Source organism: Neomonachus schauinslandi, chromosome 12 (genome assembly GCF_002201575.2).
Source record: "Neomonachus schauinslandi chromosome 12, ASM220157v2, whole genome shotgun sequence".
NCBI lineage: Eukaryota > Metazoa > Chordata > Mammalia > Carnivora > Phocidae > Neomonachus > Neomonachus schauinslandi.
In genome coordinates, this window is record NC_058414.1 from 88079051 (window position 1) to 88097660 (window position 18610).

The following is an 18610-nucleotide window of genomic DNA, read 5'->3' on the forward strand; positions in this document are numbered from 1 at the left end:
AAGGAAGGAAGGAAGGAAGGAAGGAAGGAAGGAAGGAAGGAAGGAAGAGGGCACCTGGGTGGCTCAGTTGGTTAAGCGACTGCCTTCAGCTCAGGTCATGATCCTGGAGTCTCTGGATCGAGTCCCGCATCGGGCTCCCTGCTCGGCAGGGAGTCTGCTTCTCCCTCTGACCCTCCCCCCTCTCATGTGCTCTCTCTCTCTCTCTCATTCTCTCTCTCTCTCAAAATAAATAAATAAAATCTTTACAAAAAAAGAAAGAAAGAAAGAAAGAATACATGTATTCTCTCTCTCACCAATCAGACTTTGGGCTCTTAGCTGTTTTTGTTTCTAGTGTGTTTCTCACCTTAGGGTCCTGTTTAGCTGAATTGTGTCCCCTCAAAAATCATAGGTTGAAGCCTTAACCCCCCTACTTCAGAATGTGAATATATTTGGAGATAGGACCTTTAAAAAGGTGATTCCATTAAAGATGAGGTCTTTAGGGTGGGCCCTAATCTAATCTGACTAGTGTCCTTATAGGAAGAGCCTAGGACACACAGAGAGACACCAGAGATGCACCCACCCAGAGGAGAGGCCACGTGAGGTCACAGCAAGAAGGCGGCCATCTGCAAGCCAAGGAGAGAGGCCTCGGGAGAAACCAACTCTGCCAGCACCTTGATCTCAGTCTTCTAGCCTCCAGACTGTGAGGAAATACACTTTGGCTGTTTAAACCGGTCCAGGGTGTTTTGTTATGACAGCCCTAGAAAGCTAATACGGGCCTGTATGTCCCGCCCAGAGGCAGGGCCTGCTCAGGATATGCTGTGGTCAGCCTGACATGGTAATAAGGGTCAGAGAAGCCATGTGGGTGGCCCAAATGCTGCCTATCTACCCACACCACCAGCCTACAGAGTGAAGGTGAGCCCTACCAGGGATGGTGTTGTCCAGGAAAAAGCCCAGAAATCCACCAACAAACATGCCCGTGGTCAGCAGCACCTGGATGACCTGGTCCAGTTGGAGAATTCCTAGAGTGAAGACAAAAGTAACAGGGATTCCCAGGGACCAAGGTCCCCACTGGCCCTGTCCCTGGAGTGGTCACAGTTTAGAAGACAGAGAATCACCTGTCTGGAGCATCTCAGAGTTCTTGTTCACCCAGCTGGGAATGGCGAGCCCACAGTAGATGGAGAAGCCAAAGATAAAGAGGTTCCTGGATGAGTTCATGTCCACATACTGCAGGAGAGAGGCCACCATGGAAGCCCAGAGTCATCAGCACCTGTTCTGCATAGCAATCTAACTCCCCTCCAAGTGCCCACTCCCCTCCCACTGCCACCAGGGGTCAGGGGGTACTGAGGCTGGACTCCTAGCAACACACTCAGTGGGCAAGCCAGGCCCCGATTCCCACTTGGCCCTGGGAGTTGAGTGGTCTGAACGACCCAATTCAAACTGATGCAGTTTCTGTTTTTCAGAAGTTTGGATGCTTCTGACTATTTCTGTCTTCCATTTGGAAGCCATTGTGGTTTCTGGGACCAATGATTCCTTCTCCTCCACTCAGCCCCAGCCCTATTCCCTCCATCTCAATCCCCTTAGGCTCCTTTCAAGAGATTCCCTGGCTGCTCTTCTAGGAGCACCTTGCCTCACCTGCAGATTGGAGATCCCCACGGCGGTGATGACCCCAAACATCACCAGGAACATGCCTCCGATCACAGGGGTTGGGATGGTGGCGAAGGCAGCCCCAATCTTCCCAAATACGCCCATCAGGAGCAGCAAGCAGCCAGCAGCAACCATCACCATCCTACTCCCCACCTGCAGGGCTCAGGGGATTGAGGGATGAGATGCTCAGCAGGTCTCTGCCTTGCTCTACAAACAACACTCCAGGGGACTTGTAAGAGCCATACAACATGACTCCAAAATGGCCCCCTTACTTGCACATGGGGTTGGAAAGGATGAGGGTGTGACCTTGTGTCCTGGCCTCTGGCCTCATCTCGTCACTCACTGCTCTATCCCTGCCTTAAAGTCCTGACTCAAGTGCTCCTCCCCTAAGGAGCCTTTCCAGTGAGGCAAAAGGTCTCTCTCGGAAGGAAGTGGCCCAGTGCTTAAAAATGGGCATGTGATGGCCCACCCCAGCTCTGCCTCTAACTAGCTGTGTGACTTTGGGCACATTACTTAACCTCTCCAAATAGCCTGCAAATTTACCAAATGGAATGAATAATACTTACTTCACAAACTCATTTTACAAGGCCAGCACTACCTTGATACCAAAGCCAGACAATGATATTCTAAGAAACTACAGGCCAATATCCCTAACGAATATAGAGGTTAAAAGTCTCAATAAAATATTAGGAAACCAGGGGTGCCTGGGTGGCTCAGTTGGTTAAGCATCTGCCTTCGGCTTGGGTCATGATCTCAGGGTCCTGGGATTGAGGCCCGTGTTGGCCTCCTTGCTCAGTGGGGAGCCTGCTTCTCCCTCTCTGTGCATGTGCTCGCTCTCTCTCTCTCTCAAATAAATAAAATTTCTTAAAAAAATATTAGGGAACCAAATTCAACAGCCCATTAAAAGGATCATATGCTGTGACCAAGTGGGATTTATCCCTGGAATGCAAGGATGTTTCAACATGCACAAACAATAAATGTGATACACCACATAAACAAAATGAAAGATAAAAACTGTAAAATCATGCAGAAAAGGCATTAGACAAAATACAACATCTTTTCATGATAAAAACTCTCAATAAATTGGGTATAGAAGGAACATACCTCAACACAGTGAAAGCCATAAATGACAGCTGAGATGATATGATCTTATATAGAGAAAATCCTAAAGACTCAACCAAGAAACTATCAGCCCCAATCAATGAACCAGTAAAGTCACAGAATAGAAAAATCAACACACCAGTTGCATTTCTATAAGCTAACAACAAAATATCTGAAAAATAAAGAAAACAATCCAGTCACAATAGCATCAAAAATGATAAAATACTTAAGAATGAGTTTAACCAGGGCGCCTGGGTGGCTCAGTTGGTTAAGCGACTGCCTTCAGCTCAGGTCATGATCCTGGAGTCCCAGGATCGAGTCCCGCATTGGGCTCCCTGCTCAGCAGGGAGTCTGCTTCTCCCTCTGACCCTCCCCCCTCTCATGCTCTCTCTCTCTATCTCATTCTCTCTCTCAAATAAATAAATAAAATCTTAAAAAAAAAAAAAAAGAATGAATTTAACCAAGGGGGTAAAGATCTGTACGCTAAAAACTATAAGACACTGATGAAAGAAATTGAAGAAGACACAAACAAATGGAAAGATATTCTGTGTTCATGGATAAGATTTAATGTTGTTAAAATGTCCATACTACCCAAAGCGATCTATAGATTCAGAGCAATCTCTAACAAAAATCCAATGGCATTTTTCAGAGAAATAGAAAAAAAATCCTAAAATTTGTCTGTAAACACAAAAGACCCCGAATAGCTAAAGCAATCCTGAGAAAGAAGAATAGAACTGGAAGCATCACACTTCCTGATTTCAAACAATACTCTAAAGCTGTAGTAATTAAAACAGTATGATCCTGGCATAAAAATGTGTCTACATAGACCAACAGAACAGAATTCGGAGCCCCAAAATAAACCCATGCATATATGGTCAACTAATATTTGACAAGGAAGTCAAGCATATTCAATGGGGGAAAGGATAGTCACGTCAATAAATGGGGTTGGGAAACCCAGAGAACCACACACAGAAGGATGAAATTGGACCTCTACCTTGCACCACTCAAAAAATTTAACTCAGCATGAGTTAAAGACTTAAATGTAAGACCTGAAACTATGAAAGTCCTAGAAGAAAACAGAGGGGGAAATCCCCTTGAAATTGGTCTTCACAATTTTGGGGGGTATGACACCAAAAGTACAAACAACAAAAGCGAAAGTGAACAAATGGGACCACCTCAAACTAAAATCTTCTGCTCAGCAAAGGAAACAATTGACAAAATAAAAAGACATCTTACAGGATGGGATAAAATATTTGTAAACCATCTATCTGATCAGGGATTAATATAAAAAATGTATAAAGAATTTATACAACTCAATGATAACAACAACGACTTAAAAATAGGCAGAGAAACTGAACAGACGTTTCTCCAAAAAAGACATCCAGATGGCCAACAGATACACGAAAAGATACTCAACATCACTCATTATCAGGGAAATGCAAATCAAAACCACAATGAGGGATGCCTGGGTGGCTCAGTCGTTAAGCGTCTGCCTTCGGCTCAGGTCATGATCCCAGGGTCCTGGGATCGAGCCCCGCATCGGGCTCCCTGCTCTGCGGGAAGCCTGCTTCTCCCTCTCCCACTCCCCCCGCTTGTGTTCCCTCTCTAGCTGTGTCTTTCTCTGTCAAATAAATAGATAAAATCTTTAAAAAAAAAAAAACACCACAATGAAATATCACCTCACATCTGTTAGATTCAGTTATAAAAAAGATAAAAAATAACAAGTGTTGGTAGAGATGTGCAGAAGAGGGAAACTTTGTGTGTTGTTGATGGGAACATAAATTGGCAAAGCCACTATGGAAAACAGCATGGCTTTTCCTCAAAAAATTAAAAATAGAATTACCATATGATCCATCAATTCCTCTTGTGAGTATTTATGCAAAGAAACCAAAACTTTAACTTGAAAAAATATCTGCAACCCATGTTTATTGCAGCATGATTGACAACAGCCAAGACATGGAAACAACCTAAATGATGGATGAGTGGAGAAAGAAATGTGGTGTGTACACACACACACACACACACACACACAGACAGAGGAATATTATTCAGCCATAAAAAATGAAATCTTTCCATTTGCAACAACATGGATAGACTTTGAAGGCATTATGCTAAGTGAAATATGTCAGAGAAAGACAAATACCATATGGTACCATTCATATGTGGAGTCTAAAAAAGCTAAAATCAGGGCGCCTGGGTGGCTCAGTTGGTTGTGTCCAGCTCTGATTTCAGCTCAGGTCATGATCTCAGGGTTGTGAGATTGAGTCCCGCCTCAGGCTCCATGCTGGACACGGAGTCTGCTTCAGATTCTCTCTTTCTCTCCCTCTCCCTCTGCCCCTCCCCACCCCTGCTCACACATTCTCTCTCTCTCTCTCTCTTAAAAAAAATAAATAAGTAAAAAAATAAAAAAGCTAAATTCACAGAAATAGGGTAGAGTGGTGGTTACTAGGGTCTTCAGGGTGGAAAAAATGGGGAGATGTTCGTCAAAGAGTACAAACTTCCAGTTAGAAGATGAGTAAGTTCTGGGGACCTAATGTACAATATTGTGATTATATTTAACAAAGCCGAATTACACACTTGAAAGTTGCTAAGAGAGTAGATCTTAAACGTTCTCACCACAAAAAAAAAAAAAAAAAAATGGTAATTATGTAACATGATGGGAGTGTTAGGTAATGGTGGTCATCACATGGCAAAATGGAAGAGTATCAAATAAACACACTGTACAGCTTAAACTTACACAATGTTATATTATAATCAAGTATATCTCAGTAAAGCTACGGGGGAGGAGGCGGGAAGGAAAATCCATGTGTCTGGAGCGCAGGGGGACAGAGAGACACATAGGAGATGGATGAAGAGCAAGGCAAGGGCTCCACCATAAAGGGCTGTAAGGGCCACAGAGAGGAGCTAGAATGAAATCCAGACACAAGGCATAAACAAAATGCGGTGTATATCTATGGAGTGGAATATTACTGGACTGTCTGTGGACAGTCCTGGACATTCTGCTAAGTGAGATAAGCCAGTCACAGAAAGACAAATACTGTAGGATGAAGTCCCTAGAGTCGTCAAATTCATAGAAACAGCAACTAGAATGCTAGTTGACAGGTGCTGGGGATAAAGGAGAATAAGGAGTTGTTTGATTGGTGCAGATTTCAGTCTTTATGTCATGCGTCTTTAACCACAATTATAAGTATTTTTTAAGTATCTTTAAAAAGTGGCAACTACTGAATTCACTAATGCAGCAGTGATAAAGTAGCAGATCCTGCCTTTGCTTATTGTTATTTCCAGTCTAAGAGCTTATTTATTTAAATGTCTTCCTGACAAGACATGCGGTAAGGATTTACCACATCAAAATGAATTTTTTGGTTGTGTTTATAATCCTCATAAGGAACAAGAAACAAAGACCTGCATCAAAGCTAACGAAAACACAGCCCCGCCAATATTTTTATTTTAGCTCGCTGAGACCCGTGTTGGACTTTTGAAATCCGGATCAAGAGAATGACAAATCCGAGTTGTTTGAAAGCACTGCGTTTGTGATCATTTGTGGCAGCCACAGGTGGATGACAGATGCAGGCACCCAGCCTAAGGTCACGGGCGGCAGACTTACCCTGGTGATGCCCAGCGCCCCGACGTTCTCGCTGTAGGAGGTGGTGCCGTTCCCTGTACCCCAGGCCCCCGCCAGAAGACAGCCAAGACCCTCAATGCCGATGCCGCGGTTGACCGCGTGCCTCGGAGGGGGCGGGGCCCCCACCAGCCGGGCACAGGCATAATAATCGCCTACTGACTCCACCATCGAGGAGATTACCCCCGCAATGATCCCAAAGACCCCAGCCAGGCTGATGGTGGGGAGGCCCCACTGTCCTGCAAGAACGAGGCAGAGGGAACGTTAATCCAGAAGACAACAGGTTGCTGAGCCCAAAATAACTTCTCTGCTGGAGGGGGTCTTTGGAAGGCTTGAAAGACCAGGCAGTGTATCTCCCAACCCCACAACTGTCCAGAGGCTTTGGCTTGGACTCCTGCCCAACCGTTCCTCCCCGAGGGCAAGTCAGACACCCAGACCTTGAGGTCACTGTGCGCAAAAACAGCCAACAGCAGGGCCCCTTCCTGGGCAGATCTTGAAGCATTTGGAGGCAGAGATTCTTATTCAGGGAGGAACGAGCTCCACAGTCCACGGGGCCAGGCCAGCCCTCCCTGGACCTGGTTATTAATACCCCTGAGCCAAAAGTGCTGGGAAAGGCAACCAGAAGTGGGCTAAGGGATGGCCTTGACCTCATATTTTTTAAGTATCTGACTTAGAAATGTTCTAAGTCAGCCCAAGGCTCCCTTGGGTAGAATCCAACTAATCCAGGAAGACTCCCAAAGGTCTGGCTAGAAGGTCGAGACCTCTCTGATCTGCCCGCTCTCAGACCATGGGTTCTGAGTATCATGGAGGAGGGGATGAGAAGAAGGTCCAGGAGTGGGAGCCTTTGGTCTAACACCTCCAGAGGATTCTTAGGACAACCCAAGGGTCTCCTCCTTCTCTTAGGGGTCTCCCATGGACCCCCTAGGGCCTGCTCTTCCTTGTCAGATCTTTTGGAGGAGATCTATCCCCTGGCTCTATTCAACTCTCCATTCAGTGCCCATGACCCCATGGACAGTCCTGGAAAACACGTGTCCCTGGCAGAAAGGAGCCCTATCTTCTCATTACCTGGGTAAGGGAAGCGAAACCAAGGAGCCTGGCTCAGCACATCGCCTTTGGTGTCAGTGCGGGCCAGATGCCCATAGGCGGTGGGGGCTGTAGGAAGGGCGTTGGTGACTGTGAGCACGAAGCAGAGAAGCCACGAGATGCAAAGCGCCAGCAGCACCTGCAGAGGGAGCCCCTTCACTACCCAGCCCAGGGCCCCAGCCCCTGCCGACACCTTCCAGAGGTGCTGGGCCAGGGAGGGAGGTCGGGGAGGCTCTCTGAAGTGAGGAGATGCTGGGCTACTGGCCCTTGCAGTGACCACCGCAATATGTGTCATTAGCACGTTAAAGAAATGTAGGATATAAACCATGGAAAACCTTGTGTCAAATAGAGGCAGAAAGGTCTAGCAGAATAGGCAGAGCCTGGGTCCGAAGGACTACTGTCTGTCCCCCCTTCCACTGTTGGCTGGTCACATGACCTTGGATCAAACTCTCCGAGCCTCAGTTTCCTCGTCTGTACAATAGAACGACAATCAGCGCTCTACAGAGCCTGAAGCTTTACTGATACTTAATCCCTGGTGGCAGAACCCCAGAAAGGTGTATTTTTAGCGATGTCCTCAACTGATTCTTGTGCATGCAGAATGGTAGAACCACCAGCCTGCAGGGCGGTGAGAGATCAGTGATATGTGGAAGTATCTTTTTACAACGTGAAATGTAGCTCACAGTTAAATTAAACCTGAAAACGTATTGTGGGGTTGGCAGCCACACAAACTAACACCAAGATGCAAATCCAGCAGAGGAATGTCTGAAAAGTGAGGGACCAGTGTTGTCACGAGGGATCCGGATTACCCACAAGCCACCGAGAACTTGATCTGAGCAACTGGGTCCTCAGTTTTCTATAATTAGCCGTGAACCTTGCTATGGGGACGGCCCCAGGAACATGTGACAAGGATGTCCCACATGGGTGCCCAGAGCTGCGACCTAGGGCAGGGTTCTCTGCTCCGGGATGAGAAGCTTTGCAGAGCGACGGGGACGGCATTACACCAACAGCCAGGGAGCATTCCCACGGCCGGTGGGGCTCCCCTCAGCCTCCTTCTACGGCAGAGGAGTGGGGGTCAGGGAGGAGAGACCCTGCACACGGGGAAGCATTTGCTTTGGGAACCTACTGGGAGTGCGAGAGGCTGCCCTTCACTCTCCGGGGGCGAGTCCACTAAGAAGGGAAGAGGGCAGGGGTGCTTCTTACCGGGAAGACCTGAAACAGGTAGAACTTAGACATGTGACACTTTTTCTTTCCTCCATAAACCGGCACTGGCACGGCGACGTTTTTCAGGTACTGAGAAAACAGTACGATGAGGAAGATGGTCCTGAAACAGAAACAAGCCATGCCCAGCCTGGCAAGCTGGGGCTCGTCCTGAGCAAGGGTCCAGGAAGCTGAGCCACCACGCGTCTCCGGGACGGGGTGGCCGGGCCACACTGGGAGCGTCCCCAAGGAGGCAGGCCCCATCCCTGAGATGGTGGGCTGGTCCCTCTCAGAGCTGCTCATGGCTAGAGAGGAATACCAGGAAGGGGGGCTGTTACTCCCGGCGGGTCAGCAGCTGGACAGATCCCAGCAGGTGGAGCCAGTGAGGCCCGAGTCGGAGACTGTCTTCTCTCCCTAGTCCTAGTCCTCTTGGTCAGACCGTCACCGCGGTGTGAATGAGCATGTCCAGTGCCAACCCCAAGTCCCTTCACAGTGCTGTGGAAATGCCTAAGGCCTCTTTTTTCCCTAAAGCCTTCCTGATCCTCCCCGTTGGCTGTCATCACCCCCTGCCCTGGACCATGCACAGCATTCTATGATGCTCATCACTGTCTCCTGGTGTTATAGCTCCTTGGACCCGAGGCTCATCTCTCTCCTACACTATAAGATTACTGAGAGCTGGAGCGATGTCTTTGCACCCTTCCCAGGTACCAGAGGTTTACAAACATTGGCTCAGTGAAAACCTAGCAGGCAGAGGACCCGCAGTATCAATGTTCTGTAAACACTAAGTATTCTTATATACCGCCTGTCATTAACTTACGGTTTCTGAGGACTAATAATGTAACAAATAGTAGTAATAATTGATGGTAGCAATTTCACCACTTTTTAAGTATCATAATGTTTATGAAACTATCTGTAAACCACAAGAGTTTGCCAATATCCAGAACACATTATTCCTACTGGGTAATCTTCCACCAGAAAGAACTGAGCTGACACTCCATTCCCAGAGAGCACTTACATGGCAGCAATCCCCCAGTGGATCCCAGCGTTATTGCCCGCAGAATCGAAGAGAGGCAAGGCCACCAAGGAGATGGTTGGAGCGATGGTCAAGGGGCCAATGCAGCGCATGAGAAACCCAATGAGGCCTGAGAATCCCACTAGCATCTGGACACAGGAAGCGACCATGATGGCGCCCTGCAACTGAAGAGAGAAAGTACAGCTCAGACACCCTGAAGCTTGCAGAGACTGTGGGCCTCAGCCCAGTTCCAGCCATCATGGCAAACCCAGCTGTGCAGCCCACTTCTAACCCGGGCCCCCCCAGGTGGCACGCACAGAGGCAGTGCAGGATCAAACCTGAACCCCAGAGCAATGGAGGCAAGGAGAGCCCTGTTCTTGCTCCTCTCTCCGGCTCTGGATTTCCAACTACTTGTTGGACATTTTCACTTCATTTGGAGGTTTTCAGGAAATAGCCTTCAAAAGTATTTACTGGTCACAGTGATGATGATGATGTTAACTGACATCACTCCATAGCGTGTTGAACCTCTTGCGGCTTTATTTTTCTGTGTTCCCACTTTCTATTGCAAGATATGGCAAATTTTTTTTCTGCCACATAGTGAATATTTTAGGCTTGATGGGCCATATGGGCTCTGTTGAAACTTTTTCAGACAAGATGTGAACAAATGAGCCTCGCTGTGTTCCAATAAAATTTCATGTGTAGACACTGAAATTAGAATTTCATATAATTCTGACACATCATGAAAAAGTAGTCTTCTTTTTCAACCATTTAAAGTGTAAAACCATTCTTAACCTGTGAGCTATATAAAAACAAGCAGCAGGCCAGATTTGGTTCATGGACTGTAGTTTGCCAACCCCTGATCGACTGGACTGATTAAATTTACTTAAAGCCTCCTTTCTTACTCTTCTAGTTTGGATGTTATGCATTCCATTTTATCCCTGATAATTTTTCCTTGTTTTAAAGTCTGCTCTTTCTGAAAGTCATAGAGCAACTCCTACTTTATTTTGATTAGTGTTAACATGGTATATTTTTCTCCATCCATTTACTTTCAATCTCTATGTGTCTTCATATTTATTATTTTGAAGATATTTATTTATTTGAGGGGGGGGCACAAGCAGGGAGAGAGGCAGGGAGAGGGAGAAGCAGGCTCCCCTCTGAGCAAGGAGCCCGATGCTGGACTCGATCCCAGGACCCTGGGATCATGACCTGAGCCGAAGGCAGATGCTTAACTGACTGAGCCACTCAGGTGTCCCTATGTGTCTTCATATTTAAAGTAAGTTTCTTATAGACAACATATAGTTAGGTCATATGTATTTTGTAACCACTCTGACAGTCTCTGTCATCTAGTTGGTACATTTAATCCATTACATTCACAGTGATTATTGATATAATTGGGTTGGTATCTACCGTACTCATTACCGTTTTCTATTTGTTGGCCTTGTTCTTTGTTCCTATTTTTGTCTTCTACTCTTTTTGTGGTTTTAATTGAGCATTTCATTTTTTTTCTCCTTTCTTAGCATATCAGTTATACTTCTTTCTTTCTTTCTTTTTCACTTTTTTTGAGTGGTTGCCCTAGAGTTTGCAATGTACTTTTACAACTAATCCAAGTCCACTTTCAAATAACGCTATGCCAGTTCATGGGTAGGGTGAGCACCTTATAAAACAAAATAATCTTAAATCCCTCCTTCTCATCCCTTATATCATTGCTGTCACTCATTTCACTTATATCTAAGGACACATAAGTAGGTACATAAAAACTACCAGGTACTGAAAGGTGAAGTTTGAACTGGTCTAAGGTGTTGAAAACTGAACTTGCCTCCTCTTCCCAGTTTTTTACTTTTTCTGCTACCACCATGTCCTTAAAATAGAACGACTGTTCACTTTCACTTCCCCATTACTTAAAGCCCAGTAAGTAACGACCTTCCTATTGGTCCTATATTTGCATCACCTTCACTGGTGGCTCGTAGACTGATACACAGTTGGTGTGCTGACCACCAGCGGTTTCAATCCTTGAGATGTGTGTGGATACATATAACTCAGTTAAACAAGGAGAATCTACCTTAAATTCCAATAGGCTGGCTTGGCGAATTCAACCAGTCAATCCAATTAATGAAATGAGGCAAGAACTTTCTCCTACTTACAGCACTGGTGAAAAACACTGGACCAGCAGATGGAGCTCAACTACCACAGATAAGGCTCCGGCTTTGGCTCACTGGGTTGGACCCTTGGAGGTAACGTGGGAAAAAAACAGTGGAGACTATTGTCTTAGGGCAAAAGGAATCTCTACCCTGGGCCCTGGGTTTCAGAGCAGGAATTGGCAAACTTTTTCTGTAAAAAGCCAGATAGTAAATATTTTCGATTTTGTGGGCCATGTGTGCTTTCTATCACATACTCTTTTTTTAAAAACAACCTTTTAAACTAAAAACCAGGGGCGCCTGGGTGGCTCAGTCGTTAAGCGTCTGCCTTCGGCTCAGGTCATGATCCTGGGATCCTGGGACCCTGGGATCCTGGGATCGAAACCTGCATCGGGCTCCCCGCTCCAGGCTCCCTGCTCCGCGGGAAGCCTGCTTCTCCCTCTCCCACTCCCCCTGCTTGTGTTCCCTCTCTCGCTGTTTCTCTCTGTCAAAAAAGAAATTTAAAAATCTTTCAAAATAAAATAAAATAAAATGTAAAAACCATTCTTAGTTCGTGAGCAGTTTAAAAAACAGACCTCAGGCTGGATTTGGTCACAGAGCTGTAGTTTTCATACTCCTTTAAAGGACTTTAAAGGACTCCATATATCATAACCACAAAAATAAACAATAAAGGTATTAAAGAAAATATGGTGTCTCTGCCACTTGGGATCCCATGTTTAATGCAGGTACAGCATGACCCATATCCCTAAACACCTCCCTCACTATTAATACTGTTCAAGCCCCGGGGAAATTATTTTCCAGAACTCTTGCCCAGTGTCCTCAAAACACAAGATAACTGCTTCTGGATGCGCTGCAGGTTTGTGAGTTGGGCTATGGTAGGGCTGGAGGCAGATGCTTCGTTAGGACGCAGGAAAGATTTGAGCAGAAGTGCTTGAGTAGGAGAGACAAATGAACTCGTCAGATCTTTCTTCTTGGATAGGATGCAGGCAAGAGACTCCTGCATAAGAAACCCCAGGGTTCAGCAGGTCTGCGCCGAAGGGAAATCCTGCCCTGGCATCTAGCAGAGCAGGGTGAGGAACCCCCACTTCTTGTTCTTTGCTTAGGTTTAATTTGGATTTAACGAAGCCAAATATGGGCTCCCCAGGAGGACAGCAGATAAACAACCACCCACAAGCCGCGCAAGTGTTCCGTGATTCATTCTGTTGATGGCACCGTAAAAACAGGCTTCCCTGAAGAAGCACAGCCTAATTTGGAGAAGGCGCTACAGCGCATGGCATTCTGAGATTGGCCAGCCTGCCTGGCAAAAACCCAGGGCCCACCAGCTTGACGAGTGAAATTCTTAGGCATATCTTCGTCCAGAGCTACCATGGGATTGTTCTTTAAAGATTCAAGAGCTTGTTAACTCTGGGTCCACCCCGAGATAAAAAGGAAGCACAAGGGCTTGATGAAATTTCGGAGGTACGTGCACCTTCGGCCTGTCTTTCAGAGCACAGGTGTGTGCCAAAAGGATGCTTTTGAAAGGGAAGAAGAACCACAGAAGGTTTGGGCTGAAACTCACGGGTTATGGCTCAGACAGATCTACTGTGCCCTCGCAGCCCAGTGTTCCCTGACATGTTGGTAGTAGAACCCACGCTGAATGAGGACGGACCCTGTCAGAAGCCAGGAGCTTCCGTTCTGCCATGGGAGTGGGGGTGAGGTTGGGGTCTGGAGCAGCTCCTCCTCCCCTCTCCCTCTTTGACAGACCATTACTAACTAGTCTGCACTGTTTGGAATTAGACCACTGGTGAATGGTGCCAATAACTCTAAGATCAGAGACCCCAACCATATCTCGAGTGAGGCCAGAAAGACATTCAAGTAAGGAAGGACAGATCAACAACATTTGCTGATTAAAGGAAATAGTTATGGGCATGTGGGTGGCTCAGTCGGTTAGGCGTCTGCCTTTGGCTCAGGTCATGATCCCAGGGATCCTGGGATTGAGTCCCGCATTGGGCTCCAAGCACAGCGGGGAGACTGCTTCTCCCTCTGTCTCTCTCCCTGCTTGTACTCTCTCTCTCTCTCGCAAAAATGAATAAATAAAATCTTTTAAAAAAATTAAAGGACATAGTTATGGTCGGGTAAAGAAAAGGCAGTTACACGGGAGGGGTTCCTAGGATTCATGAGCCAGTGACAATCCCCCCTCCCCTGGGACAGACACTACTTCACAATGTAACCTAACTCTAGCAACAAAGACTTGAGTTTCACCGTGTGAGTCCCTAAATTCAGAAAGACTGGGTTGGAGCCTTGCTAAAGGTGCTGCTCACCTAACTGAGAAAGGGGGAGGCTGTTAGAGTATTTAACATTTCCAAGGAAGACCCTTGGTGGAAGAAGGAAAGCAAGTCTAAATCCAGCCCATGGGCTGAGTTATGTGTGATGCGGCTGACTACGCACACACAGATGCTCGGGATCGCCCCTGTGGGCTTGGGGTGTGGCCAACGACTAGCAGTTTGGCCTGGCAAGTGGATCATACAAGGCTCTATTGAAATTTTACCTCGTGTGGGACAGGAGTTTATATTTAAATCTCAAATATAGGTGGTTCATGGTGATGTCCCTGAGTCTTAAAAAGAGGGAGGAAGTATGACTTTGAATGTAGTCACAGGGCCCACGAGTTGATACCTTGGGCCACAAACCATGTGCACGTGGGCTCCCAAACAACATAATCCCCATCTCCATCTGAAGGCACTTGTGTTGCCCAGGATGGTCCAGATTGTCAACAGCAATGGGCACAGGTGCCTTGGGTGGGAGAGTAGGAGGGTGTATGGCCCATCACGGAGCTGGCAGTCTGCCCACGCCTGACATTTCAGAGTATGGGAGGATTTCATGTTTTTTAAAACTGGTATTGACAGTGTTGCTGGTCTGAGCTTTGCCTCTTCTGCAACTGAAGACCCGGCCCAGACTACTACAAAAACGACTGGCCACCCAGATTGCCCACCAGCATGAAAATCAACGTCTGTAGCAAACAGCTCAAGGACTACTTGGCCTCCCTCACCACGTGAGCCAATTCCTACAGTGCATCTTCCTCTTGTGTGTATCTCTATATTATCCCATCGGTTCTGTTTCTCCGGAGATCCCTGACTGGTACCCATACCCTATGATTCAACAATTCCACCCCCACATGTCTATTCAATGGAAATACATAGATAAGTTCACCTACAACCAAGAACACAGATGCCCATAGCAATACTATCTATAACAGCCAATAACTGGAAACTACCCTTAAACACAGTTCAGGTAACAGCAGAATAGAGAAGTAAATTGCTGTATAATCATATAATGGAACACTACTCAGTAAAGAGAATGAAGAGTCTACCCTGACATATAACAATGGGGAAGACTCCTGTAAAAATCATGTTGAATGGGGGCACCCGGGTGGCTCAGTCGTTAGGCGTCTGCCTTCGGCTCAGGTCATGATCCCGGGGTCCTGGGATCGAGCCCCACATCGGGCTCCCTGCTCCGCGGGGAGCCTGCTTCTCCCTCTCCCACTCCCCCTGCTTGTGTTCCCTCTCTCGCTGTGTCTCTCTCTGTCAAATAAATAAATAAAATCTTAAAAAAAAATCATGTTGAATGAAGAAAGCAGGCGCAAACTAGTATGTACTGTGGAGTTCTGTATAGAAAGTTCAAAACCAGGCAAAACTCATCTATGGTGTTAGAAATCAGGTCAGCGATGATCCCCAGGGGAGGAGTGACTGGAAGGAGGCATGACGGGGCTTCTGGGGGTGGCGTTAATGTTCTGTTTCTTGATCCAGGTGCTTGCTGGTAACAGGAACAAGTTCAGCTTTGGGAAATTTACTGTGTTATTTTCTATATGTGTTAACCTAAAATTTAAAAGTTCATTTACAAAAGTACAAGTGCAGACTTTGGAAGGAGGGGAAAAAAAATAGAACTAGAGCAAGATTATCAAACATACAGTAGGCGTGTGACATTGTCCCCTCCACCGCCCTTGCCCTATTACCTCTCGGATCCTCTTCTGCCATTCCTCAGTGAACTCAGGAGAGCTGGTGTTCACCAGACTGGCATTGAATGTCCACTCAGGGCACTTCCAAGCAGGCAGGGAGAGCATGGCCAGGGAGGGTGCCACAAAAGCAAACGTCCCTCCCTGGAGAATGGGCAACCTGGAGGAGGGGAATGAGGATGCAGTTACCCACGAGATCCCTTAGCACGGGTTTGAAACTGCGCCCAGTGGAGGTTCTTTAATCCCAAGCCCTAGCTTGATTTAGAGGCCATCCATGACCCAGCTGGTCCCAGTATACAGGGAGCTCCTGCCATGCTCCAAGTCAGACCTAGGAACCCTGCCAAACTTCGGACAGGTAGACAAGGTGGGTAGGGGAAGACAGGCAGCCGAACCCTAGTCTTAGAAAGACAAACCCGGGAGGCACTGGGACAAATGATTTGGAGACAGCACAGAGCTCAGCAAGCATGTAGAGTGCGTGCCATTGGGTACCCTGGTCCCAGAGAATGTTCCCCAGAACCCAGGATAAAAGCATAGCTCCCATGTGGAGTTCTCCCACCAAGAGATGCACAGCCTAAAATCTGGGTTGCCAGACTCCTTTGTGTCTTCAGAAATGATCAGCAATCCCAGACCTTGACCTTCAAGCCTCCTTTTTATCACATGGACAAAATGGTTTTTAGGTCAACTATCAAGGCAAGTTCCTTCCATCCAGGCTCTTCTTACTCCTGCCTGGCTTCTCCCTCTGCCCTCTGGGAGAACTTCTAGAACTTTCTTCCCTTTGAGATAAACGCAGCCTGATAAGTCAACCTCCAACAATCCTCTCTTATTAGATCAGAGGCTATCAAGGCTAGCCTAGTCTGCCCACCCATGACATTAATATCAGGGGAAGGATGGCACAGAGGCACCCCAGCATCTTGATACACCCAGTTCAGATACTTTTTTCTTCACAATACAAGAAGGGTATTTTTGAACTCAGAATTTCACAAAAACCTCTTAAAGGATTATTCTCGAGAATGACCGAGTACATCCTATGTAATGAAAATATAAATTTGATGGAAGAGTTTTCCTGCCTAAGAGGCCTTGGTATCTTGGCTGAACATTAGAATCGATGATGCCTGGGCATCACCCTCAGACAAATTAGTGGGCTTGTCTAGGAGTGCACCCAGGTATGGAGTGTACTTAAAGCTCCAGGGGATTCTAGTGTGCAGCCAGGGTTGAGGACAACTCATCTACATCCATAAATCTAGACCCATAAGGCTCCAAACTAGAATAGAATACATGGTGGTATGGGTATGTGTGAATACTTTTTTAATTTAAAAATTATGAATCTAAATATCTGGACAGAGAGGGAAATATGCTCTACTTAGATCTTTACAAAATCCCCTTGAGCTTTAAAATGAACATATAAACCAGAGTATGTGGGTATAACCAGAGTTACATAAGACAGAACTTGTGTTTTAAGGTTTTGCTATAATTCCATATGCACATTGCACTCATTCACCAAGTGTCTATTGAGGATCTGCCCTGTGGTGGGCAGTGGCTTCCGTAATACTGAGGACACCATGGTGAGTGAGACAAAACTCCCAGTTATATTCTAGTGACACACATCTCAGCCCTCGTACTAACAAACTAACCACTTCCAGTAACTTACTCTCAAGGATTACTTTAAACACCTCATGATGATGCTTACATACAGTCCGCCATGTCTGCCATGTCCATTCTACTGGGTTCCACAAGGGCAGGGATTCATTATTTTTCATTCCCATCCCTCCAGTGCTGAGCCTGGTACCACAAAAAACCTGCCAACATTGGGTTTATCATTTTGTTTTTTTAAGTTTAATAGGCATGGAATGAAGTCCTAACAAATGTTAAGTTGCATTTCATTAAGCTAGGAGAGATGTGCACTCATTCGTGTGATGTAATGTCTGTTCTCGCCTTATCTATAAACTGTCCGCTCATTACATAGGGTTTGGATACTATCACAATTTTTATGATAGTGAGCTTTCTTTTCATTAAAAAAAAAAATCCTTTCTGTTACTGTATGCAGGGATTTGCACCCAATTCAGAAATTATTAAAGAGAGCATTTCAAAATTTTCAAGTAGTTGAGTTCCTTTCTAATTCTGTTCATTTTACTTTCTTTCAAGATGATTACATGTTGTTGGGATAATATGATACATGGACTTTCTGCCTTTTTGTAATTGCTATGTATCTTTTATGTCTAAGAGCAAGATGAATTTTTTTTCATTTATTTGCCTCAGGGTATTATTATGCTCTACCTTTAGGTTCACACAATGTATGCATAAATTTTTCCCTTGTTATTTAATACTTACACCTTCCAGTTCCATTTTCTATTCCTTCCTGCCCCATCCCCACTCCCATTCTGTTAGGTATAACTTTTTTAAAAAGATTTTATTTATTTCAGAGAGAGAGTGCATGAGCACAAGCAGGGGGAGGAGCAAAGGGGAAGGGAGAGAGAGGGAATCTCCAGCAGACTCTGTGCTGAGTGTAGAGCCCGTTGTGGGGCTGGATCCCATGACCCTGAGACCATGACCCAAGCCAAAACCAAGAGACAGACACTTAACCAACTGAGCCACCCAGGCGCCCCAGATATAACTTCTTATCAGTACCCTTTTGGTAGATAGATGAGAGCAAGCGAGAGAGAGAGAGAGAGAGAGAGAGAGAGAGATCTACATACAGTCCTTGCATTTCTGCTAGCTCTTCCTTTATGCATGTCCCTAGGGTGTGTATAGGGTATGTGCATTCAGTACTACTCTAGGCTTTCATTGTTCTATGTATGTCTTACCTTTGATGGTGACCTTGATGCATATCTCAGTGTTCTTTTAAATTTCCTGAT

General features: G+C 46.1%; 1 protein-coding gene across 1 annotated transcript in view; it reads right to left on the reverse strand.

Annotated features, from left to right (window-relative positions):
- The window catches only part of LOC110582827 (solute carrier family 23 member 1-like), a 46865-nt gene that overhangs the window by 1184 nt on the left and 27071 nt on the right, over nucleotides 1-18610 (reverse strand). Inside the window, 8 exon segments of the mRNA XM_021692840.1 lie at nucleotides 903-998; nucleotides 1095-1203; nucleotides 1612-1776; nucleotides 6329-6582; nucleotides 7409-7565; nucleotides 8627-8747; nucleotides 9639-9820; nucleotides 15759-15918. Of these exon segments, the coding sequence (XP_021548515.1) occupies nucleotides 903-998; nucleotides 1095-1203; nucleotides 1612-1776; nucleotides 6329-6582; nucleotides 7409-7565; nucleotides 8627-8747; nucleotides 9639-9820; nucleotides 15759-15918 (1244 nt within the window).